The sequence below is a fragment of the Cucurbita maxima genome, unplaced genomic scaffold (genome assembly GCF_002738345.1).
Source record: "Cucurbita maxima cultivar Rimu unplaced genomic scaffold, Cmax_1.0 Cma_Scf00010, whole genome shotgun sequence".
In the NCBI taxonomy this organism is placed as follows: Eukaryota; Viridiplantae; Streptophyta; class Magnoliopsida; order Cucurbitales; family Cucurbitaceae; genus Cucurbita; species Cucurbita maxima.
The window spans coordinates 607,536-617,697 of record NW_019272026.1 but is presented as its reverse complement, the minus strand read 5'-3'; the positions used below and the strand labels follow the sequence as shown (position 1 = coordinate 617,697).

At 37.0% G+C, this 10,162-nt stretch overlaps 1 protein-coding gene across 2 annotated transcripts in view; it reads left to right on the top strand.

Annotated features, from left to right (window-relative positions):
- Positions 1-10,097, top strand: part of LOC111485374 (1-phosphatidylinositol-3-phosphate 5-kinase FAB1B-like) — a 20,697-nt gene extending 10,600 nt beyond the window's left edge. The window contains exons 7-13 of one of the 2 annotated variants that reach the window (XR_002718660.1): positions 5,050-5,173; positions 5,262-5,426; positions 5,856-7,349; positions 7,674-7,940; positions 8,681-9,006; positions 9,484-9,756; positions 9,855-10,097. Coding sequence is in view for 1 of the 2 variants with exons in the window: in XM_023132231.1 (XP_022987999.1) it covers positions 5,050-5,173; positions 5,262-5,426; positions 5,856-7,349; positions 7,674-7,940; positions 8,681-9,006; positions 9,484-9,511 (2,404 nt within the window). In the remaining variant the exon portion in view is untranslated. Of the gene's footprint in view, positions 1-5,049; positions 5,174-5,261; positions 5,427-5,855; positions 7,350-7,673; positions 7,941-8,680; positions 9,007-9,483 lie in introns of both variants that reach the window. The other variant, XM_023132231.1, reaches the window with a different exon arrangement.
- Positions 10,098-10,162: the final 65 nt, after the last annotated feature.

Below are 10,162 nucleotides of genomic sequence, written 5' to 3'. Positions count from 1 at the left end.
TTTTTTTTTTTTTTTTTTTTTTTTTTTTTTTTTTTTTTTTTTTTTTTTTTTTTTTTTTTTTTTTTGCTAGCGTGAGATTTATTGCTTTTACTTTTTCCCACATGTCCATCATCAAGGATTTTCTAGAAAGACCCCGTCAGCACTGGGGAGCGAAGTCATTGAGTTTGCATTATCCTTTAAATTCCTACCCAGCTTAAGGTCCCAAAATTTATTGACAACATTCCACGCTTGCTTTGATCGTGGCTTTTTTTGCTATGAGAGAGAATGTACAATAGTGGATACCTCAGGGCTAGCAGGGTGTTTTCATTCCATGGGTCGGTCCAAAATGATGTGCTTCCTCCATCACCGGTGTGGCAAGTTCAGTTGGTGATTAGGTTTTGATGTTTTTTTTATGTACTTACAAGGCCCTTTTGTAGAAGATGGAGGGGGTTGATTTTTGCTTGATGTTTTTTTTCTTTCTCCACAAGGCAGATGATATCTCTATACCCATTTGGCAATGAGAGTTTTGTTCTTGTTCTTTATCAAGAAAAGACCAAGGCCTCCCTTTTTTGTTGGGAGGTTTATAATATTTCATCGAACAAGGTGTGGGACATCTTTCCACAAGTAGTCTCTGAATAATATTTCTATATTTGCGGCCACTTTTTGTGGTATTTCAAATAGAGACATGTAGTAAGTGATTTTTGTTCTTGTTCCTTATCAAGAAAAGACCAAGGCCTCCCTTTTTTGTTGGGAGGTTTATAATATTTCATCGAACAAGGTGTGGGACATCTTTTCACAAGTAGTTTATGAATAATATTTCTATATTTGCGGCCACTTTTTGTGGTATTTCAAATAGAGACATGTAGTAAGTGAGTTTTGTTCTTGTTTTTTATCAAGAAAAGACCAAGGCCTCCCTTTTTTGTTGGGAGGTTTATAATATTTCATCGAACAAGGTGTGGGACATCTTTCCACAAGTAGTTTCTGAATAATCTTTTTATATTTGCGGCCACTTTCTGTAGTATTTCAAATAGAGACATGTAGTAAGTGGGGGAGGTTGGATAATGTAGCTTGTATTAGGGTGAGTTTTCCGCCTTTTGAAGTATAACATGATGACCATGTTGACAACCTTCTTTCTATTTTTTCAATAATAATCTTCTAGAAGGAAAAATATTTGTGGTTTCCTTTTAGAGGTAGTCCTAGGTACATATTCATTCTCCCTTTTTACAACTAAATATGCTAGCAAGTTATTCAATAATCTCTATGTTAATGTTGATACTCATGATCTCTAGTTTTTTTAGATTGATATTTTGTCCAGAGAATCTTTCGAAGGTTTTGATCGTCTCCATCATGTTTTTTATGGAAGAGGCATCTGCCAAGTTAGAAAAGAGGATTGTGTCGTCCGCGAACTGAAGGTGGTTGATGCTTAAGCCTTAATTACCAATCGAAAAACCTTTTATCTGTCTTTGTGCCCTTCGTATTCTACTTTTGTCAGTAGGCGACTGAAACAGCTCATTGCCATGATGAAAAGAAAAGGGGATAGTGAATCTCCGTCTAAGACCCCGTGTGGCATAGATCTCCCCTCTCAGTCTTCCATTGATGATGATTTAGAAGTTTGTGGATGAGATGCATCCTTTTATCCACTAGCCTTTTGACACAAGAATGTTTTTGAGGAAAGTTCAATCAACCTTGTCGAAGACCTTTTCCATGTCAAGTTTAATGACTGCACCTTTTTGTTTCTTTCTTTCCCATTTATAGCTATGAGTTCACTTGCCATGAGGGATGCATCGAGAATTTGTCGCCCCTATACAAAAGTTGTTTGTTGCCCAGTTATTGTGAAGGGGAGAACCTTTTTAAGACGTTTTGATAATACGCTTGCTATGATTTTATATAGTTCGGTCGTGCGAACATCCAGTTTCTTTGAGATCAAACTTTTTTTCGAAATTTTTTTTGGAATACTCTTATGATATCAGCTCTCATTAAGTTCCAGCATTTTTTGAAAAATTTTGAGGTAAAACCATCCGGTCTTGGAGTTTTGTCGGAGACCAGATGCTGAATCACCTTCCCCACCTCTTCTTTGGTGAAAACAACCTCGAGGGAGGCAGATTGTTGTTGATCAATAGAACTCCAGTCAAGATCATGGGGAAATTTACAGAGGACATTGTCCTTTGAATATAAGGACGTGTAAAAGGACACAAATTCTGAGACACTTTCTTCTTTGTTTACTAAACTTCTACATTGTGTGGATAGAATTTCCACGATGGTACTCTTTCGTTTCTTTGTAGCCATGATATGATGGAAAATTTTGGAGTTTGTCACCTTCCTCTAACCATCATTTTTTACATTTGTCTCCAAGATTGCTCTTCCTTTGCTGCCAACAAAATAAGTTCTGCTTTCATGAGCTTTTCTGTGTGTTGAACTAGTGTGATGGAGTCGGTTTCCTCCCTCTCATCAAGGAAAGCAATTTCAGTTAGTAGTTGGTTTCTTTTTGTGGAAATACAACCGAAAGCCTTCTTGTTCCATTTTTTTCAAGACTTCTTTTAGTCTTTTAAGTTTGTTGATGAAATCGTTCCCCGACCATCCACGAAGGGGCGTATTCTTCCATCAATATTCTACCATTGGCAAAAATTTAAAATGGTTCAGCCACATATTCTCAAATTGGAAGGCCGAAGGCCCCATTTACAGCAGCCCATGGAAAGTAGAATGGGATAATGTTCAGATGTAGGTCTATTCAGTCTTTGAACATCGGCGTTACTGAATTTTCCAAGTAGGTCTTCCGTGGTTAGAAATCTATCGATGGCTATCAAGATGGGTGGAGGTCTGTTGTTTAACCATGTATAGAGTCTATTACTGTGGGGAAGGTCAATGAGTTCGACTTCTCTTATGAAATTATTGAAGTGTCTCATGCTCTGGTGACTTTTCTACTAGATTTTTCATGTGCCCATCGAGAGATATTGAAGTCACTCGCCAAAAGCCAATTCTCTGTACATAGGCATGATAGGTCCTGTAATTCCTGCCATAATAGATGTCTTTCTTGATATCTACATGGACCATAGACTCCTGTAATCCAAAATCTGTAATTATGAACCAGGGTAGTATGTGTGGTTAAGGTGTATAAGCCTTAGCCTTTGGTGACTTCTGAAATGATCAAAGTTGGGTCATTCCACATGATTAAGATCTCCCCATTGTGCTTAAGGCATCCAAAGCTGACCAACCAATATGTTTGGCACTCCTAAGGAATTTAACTATCCAACGATCAACATAATTCAATTTTGTTTCTTGAAGAATAACCATAGTGGGACTGTATTTGAGGAGAAAAGACTTAATTAGGCCTCTCTTTTGCCAATCTCCCAAGCCCTTAACATTCCAAGAGACCAAGAGATAATAATCATAAGAGGTATTGACCTCCCAATTGTGACTTGCTCGATTTCTCATAATTGATGTTTGGAAGGAGACCAGCAATCTCTCTATTCAATTTACTCAGTTTCTTGTCCGTAGTGGGCTTCTTTTTCCCAGATGGAATAGCCATGATGCACATGTGGTGTTCTTTTAGCCTTGGTGCTAGGATTTGGATGACCATTGTTGATGCGAGTGTCGTTGATTTTGGGGGGACCTCTTCTACCTCTTTTTCATTATGCTTTTCCTGAAAAGGAGTGTCAAGCTCTGTATCCGCAAGTGTGATCTCTAGCAACAGGTGAGAGATGTTGGCCTTATCTGCAGTGGGAGATGGAGTGGTGGAGAGGGGTAGGGGGCTAGATGCATATTCATCATCCGATTCTTGGTCAATGCCAATAGTGGAGAATTTTGTTCCTGGGACGAGGTAAGTTTTTTGGTTATTTATGATGATGGTACATTTTTCTGGTGAAGTTACTAATCTGGAAAACATAACACCCAACAACAAAACAGAGGACAAAAGCAAGATCCCTGATGGCGGTGAAACATAATACAAGGGCTGATGTGGATGGATGATGCAAGTGTGACAGTACGAAACGAAGGAAGTGTAGAGGTTGACACAGATAGCCAAGTCAGGCAGATCAGTCGATGGTTGTAGTCTTTGGTAGCAGCTACCAGTCTGTAGGGATCAGATGGCAACAGGCAGCTAGGGTTTTAATTTTGGCTCTGATATTATCTAAAAATATCAAGAGGAGAACAATTTCTTTCATATTCACTCCAAAAGAAAATGGTTTCTTGAGAAGAAGAAAACTCCATTACAGTTAAGGAAATAATCTAATTAATAATCACAAATTACTGCTAATATAATACCAAAAGATTGTTGTTTAATTAAGAGAAGGAAATAACCGACAATAATGAACATAAGCATTCTCAATTGTCTTAGTAATGTTTCCACTCAGCTTTTATATGCAAATCTTTTATGGAAAAGATAATCCCTTATCAATGCCAAAGTTCTTGGGAATCGGCAAAATTGTAAGTTCGGCGTTTTATATCTCAAGACTTAACATTTCTGGATATAAAATCTAACCTTTTTTTGTCTCCAATTCCAATTCTTTGGATGCCATAATTTTGACCACATTTTTTTGGTGGTGGCAGGGGGCTGTTCCTTGTAAAGGTTTCTCATGTTTTTTTTTTTTTGCACTGAGAAAGGGAATCGAGACTTCTGTTTGTTAATATATCTTAGAATGCACAAGTTCCAAATATTTCTCTTGGTGGTCTGTTGAAATGTCAGCATAAAAAACCTTAAAACTATTTGTTGCTGCCTGAAAGAAGACATATTTCTGAAATTTTAGCAGAAAATATGGCCTACCTTTCTGACTGCCTTTTATTTGACATTTTGGCTTCTTACTATTCTTCTCTGTGGTTAGGATCCTCATGGTCACATTCTGCGACCTGATCCTCAGTTACAGGAGTTTTCCCGTTTTCTATTGTGCTTATTTAGACAAATTGGATTTTGCGATCTTGAATAGCTACTTGGGCTTTGGGTTAGACCCTTACCATTTGTATTCTTCCATTGATTGGAATGGAAGTTCTTACTAATTTCCTGTTGAAGGAAAAGGCAAAATGCTCGAGATTCCAGTTAAATACATCCTTATATGTATCTATCATTCACATGTGCAGGTTTGGAAGAACGGTTGCTTGTTTCCACTATGCAGCAATTAATGTTAAGTCTGTTCATATCCCACCATCAATAATTGAGTTTCACCATAATAATCTGGAGTGGATTAATAAGGAAGCAAATGAGGTACAACAACCTCGAATTGAACTTCAATTGAACGCTAAAGCAACTGATTCTAAATTTTGAAAGACTAATCAGTGGTCTCTTCTAGTAGGTACATAACAGGGCTGAAGTTCTTTTTGCTGAAGTATGTAAAACTCTTCCTCTGATTCTGAAGCATGAATCTGGCACAGAGCAAGAAGATTTTGGGGTAAATGAATTGAATAATTACATTCAAGAACTAGAGCAAATCATTAATGTGGAGAAAGAAGATTTTGAGGTAGGTTTTTGAGTTGTGGTTTTATTTCTCTAATCATTTCGTTGTTTTGAAACTGACGATTATAACACATTATGCTCATCTTGTGAGGGCATATTATTTTTTGGTATCTGTTGAATCTTTATATTCATTCCTGTGCATTTATTGACTTGGATGCCCTTGGGGAAGAAAAGTATTTATGAACATGATTCCCTAATCCTATGCTGAATTTGAACACCTTATTTGAAATATAGAATTAAATAGTTTTATTTGACAAAGATGGTCGTTGTCTTAATTTTGTAGATAAACAAACAATTTTCCTATTATGGAATACGGATTATTATATGCAATGATGTTTCTAGGTTCTCATTTTCCATGGATTGTGAAACTTTCTTTGTGGGGAAGGAAGTTTTATGCTTTGGTTCTTTGATTTATGTAATCCAGTTATTATAGGTGCATTTTAATAAAGCATCTGGAGAGACGACAGTTGGCCAACCTACAGTTGATATTTTTGAGATCAATAAACTGCATATGCACGTCCTTTTTCTTTCATATATTTGGGTTCAGCGCTTAAGTTATGCAGTCACTTTGGGAAAGAAGCATTCCCCAGATAGTTCGAGCAATGACATCCCAACACTTGAGGAAAAGGGACTTGATTCAATGGAAGAGTTGGTGGAATTGACTCTGGCATTCGGACAAGATGATCTCTTTGGTGGTTTTGATAACGATTCTCTACCTTCAGAGTCAAAACATGATGTTGATCTTGACAGAGGAGGTAATTCAGGCCAAATGAACCGATTTTATGAAACTGAGAGGGAAAAGAATATTGATCTTGGTGGACAGGAGGATGATCTTTGTCTTTATCAAGTTAATTCTGAACCTCTAGATGTTGGAACTGCCCTGCGAAGGACAAATTCAGAGGGAGAATATTCAAGTATGACCGATTTATCTGGTACCCTTGTTGCAGTTTGGAAAGGTGCAATTCACCCCAATAGTATACTATTTGATGATAGGTATCCTCAGACTAACTCATCCATTCTGGAGCCATTGGCTGGACCTGATATGGAAAAGTGTACTGCCAACGGAGTAGAGATAACTCATCTTCTTTATTCCGCCTTAGTTTTAACAAGGGTTGATTCTGTTGAAACATGTACAAGTTTGACGTCGATGCCTTCTTCAGCGTATAGTTCAAAGATTTCATTGTTGAATATTCCAAAGCCTGACATTTCTGATTACGATCCTGCCTTAATTACATCATTTAGGGAGTTGGAAAGGCAAGGCCATCTTCGGCTTTTTATGCATGTTGGCTCCAGTGATACTGTTGTTCCTGTCTATGATGAGGAGCCTACTAGTATTATTGCATATTCATTGCTTATGCCAGAGTATCATGCTCAGATGTCTGAGCCAGAGAGAGTAATGGAAGCTTTGGATACTGCACGTTCTTTGCCTACTATTGGTTCTGTTAAAATGGGCTCAATTAAAACATGTGATGAAGAAGGTTCTGATGTCTACAGAACTCTTGGATCCAATGAAGAGACCATTTTATCCATGGCTAGAACCGAAAGTCTTCAGTTTGAGGATCTGCTTTTGTTCACCAAGGATTTGCATACAAGAGTTTGTTTTATAAATGAAACTCCTTTGGGACCGGTGAAATATACCATAACTTGCTACTTTGCTAAGCGGTTTGAGGCATTAAGAAAGAAGTGTTGCCCTTCGGAGTTGGATTATGTAAGGTCTCTTAGTCGTTGTAAGAGATGGGGAGCCCAAGGTGGCAAAAGCAACGTTTTCTTTGCAAAAACTTTAGATGAGCGATTTATTATCAAACAGGTGACAAAAATAGAGTTGGAATCGTTCATTCAGTTTGCACCAGCTTATTTTTTATATTTGTCTGAATCAATCCGCACAGGATGCCCAACTTGCTTGGCGAAGGTCGTGGGAATGTATCAGGTACAATGATTTTTTTTTTAACTCTCTTTGTTATCAAGAAAGTTTGAAAAATGATTTGAAATGACAGAAGTTGAAATACTAGGAATGATAATCTATGGCCTTTTTTTGGAAAAAAAAAATCATAATTTGTTTGAGGAAGCGAGATTTTTATTTAATTCTGTAATATTATTAACCATTTTAATCAAAAGAAAGAATTTCAAGTAAAAATAGGGTAGAAGTCATATTTGAAACTGAAATATTGTGCATAATTGTCTTCTTTTGTACCAAACATCTTAAAACTTTGTGCGTAATTATATTCTTCGGTTGGTTTTTGCTGTCTTGAAGGTGTTCACGAAACATCTAAAGGGAGGAAAAGAATTCAAGATTGACGTTTTAGTCATGGAGAATCTTCTGTTTGGGCATAATGTGACACGACTTTATGATCTAAAAGGATCTTCTCGATCGCGCTATAATTCAGACACGAGTGGAAAAAATAAAGTTCTTTTGGATCAGAACCTGATTGAATCTATGCCAACCTCTCCAATATTTTTGGGCGGCAAGGCAAAGCGGTTGTTAGAAAGAGCTGTTTGGAATGATACATCGTTTTTAGCTGTAAGTTTAATGTATCTTCTTATTGTCACTTGATTTTCAAAGTCTTGATGCTCTCAACTGGATTTTCTGGATTCAATTCGTGCCCTGGGTTCAAATCTATAAGAAGCTGCACATTCATTTCAAACATCTCTAGTGTTTTCTTGCTACTAAACATCGTGTACATGAATGAGCATCTCTATTTCAAGTCTAATATGATATCTAGTTGAACGAGGGTTATTTTTCTAGATATATACAGAATGTTATCACTGTGGTAGGCTTAGTGAAACTGAATTCAATTTAAATAACTACCGCATACTTGTAGAGATTGTCGGTATCACGGATCTGCATTTTAATTCCGAAACTATGGGTAGAATACTGAAGGCCATAGATTGAATTTAACACTTCATGTTCTTTGTACTTCTACTTTTTTTTCCTTGAGTTACTTTTAGGTGTTTTGGTTCACAGATATAGTTGGTACAGTGCAGGATTAAGAAATAAAGTCTATAACCATTTGATTTTTGGTTTTGTAAAGATTAAACTTATAAACACTACTTTCATCCGATCCGTGAGTTTATTTCTTTTGATTTCAAAAAAAAAAAACTAAAAACAAAATCGTTATCGAATGGAGGCCTGAATAATATAAATTAGATATATGAAATTCAACTGTACTATTTCGTAACAAACAGTGAGCCAAGCACTCCCTTACTTATCTTCCATTTTGGTGTGTCTGACTAATTTATTTTCTCAAATTTCTTCTGTAGTCAATTGATGTCATGGACTACTCACTCTTGGTTGGCTTGGATGAGGAAAAGCAAGAGCTGGTTGTGGGGATTATTGATTTTATGAGGCAATATACTTGGGATAAACATCTTGAAACTTGGGTGAAGAACTCAGGCATTCTAGGTGGGCCCAAGAACGCGGCTCCTACTGTGATCTCACCTCATCAATACAAGAAACGTTTCAGAAAAGCTATGACTACATATTTTCTCATGGTTCCAGATCAATGGCCCTCATCCACGGTCAGCCCTAGTGAGTCCCATCCTGATCTTTGTGACGAGAACTCAGAACCTGAAAATTCGTGGGATTGGTAAGTTTCCAAATATTTTTGCTATTATGCACAAAATTTTCTGCATTTTTTTAGTTATTTTCCAGCCTTTGGACAACTTCTTTTTATCTTAGATTTGAACCACTACTGATTCTTTTAAAAGGGCAAAGAGCTTTTCTCAATGATGTTATTTTCCTGACTTCCCCAGATACTACAAGGCACTATATATTGGAGTGCTTTGGCATGAATAAAAGCACTTTCCACTCAAAATTATTGTTTGGGTGTTAACTAGTATTTATAGTGAGTGGCTTGCTAAGGAGCACTTTAAAACAGTTTTTGAGAGTGATGAATGATTATACATACAAACATACAAGTATATCTGTCACTTCTTTAATAGCGTAACTGGATGAATGATGAGATTCTTGTTATCAAAATTTGATTACTAAGATGACTGTAATTTCAAAGCCATTATAATCTTAAGCTTTTATTTTATATGATGTTTGTTTTGTTTGTCTTCAGCAAACACTGTAGTGAACACAGTGATTGATGAGAAGAGAAAGCAGAGAGTATCATTTTGTGTAGCATTACTTGCTTGGGGACAACATGATGCAGTGAACAGAACCCAGTTGAGCCTATACAATGGAAGAACCCATGTTGAAAAGGGATTGCCAATCAATCTTTGACATCGACAGCAACTTCACATGGAAATTTGAGCCCGTGCTTCGGCCTCGACTAAACAAGGAGGAGAACTTAGCGCTTCTCCCTTATCGATCGAGTATCCTCTTCCTTTCGGTAAAAGCCGAGCCTGCTGCTGCACTAGAAGGCAAAAAAGGCTTTGTTCAGGGGAGGGAGGATAGCTCTTATTATTAACATGGCAAACTTTATTGTAGAAGCATGAGCCATGGCTTAACTTGAAGTCCTGCAAAGATTGCTGAGCCCCGTGCAGTCGCTTGCAAGGACCACGGCCACGCTAAACTACGACCCACACTACGTATCAGAAGGATTTCTCTTGTGAATTAATGTAAGAAACAAGCACAGTAAGTTATTCTTGGTACTTTTTTCTTGTTCACCCATCTTCCAACTTTTGGAGACCAGTTGAGAGCTTTGCTAGAAAGAGTTCTCTCCCTCTCAAAAAAAAAAAAAAAAAAAAAAAAAAAAAAAAAAAAAAAAAAAAAAAAAAAAAAAAAAAAAAAAAAAA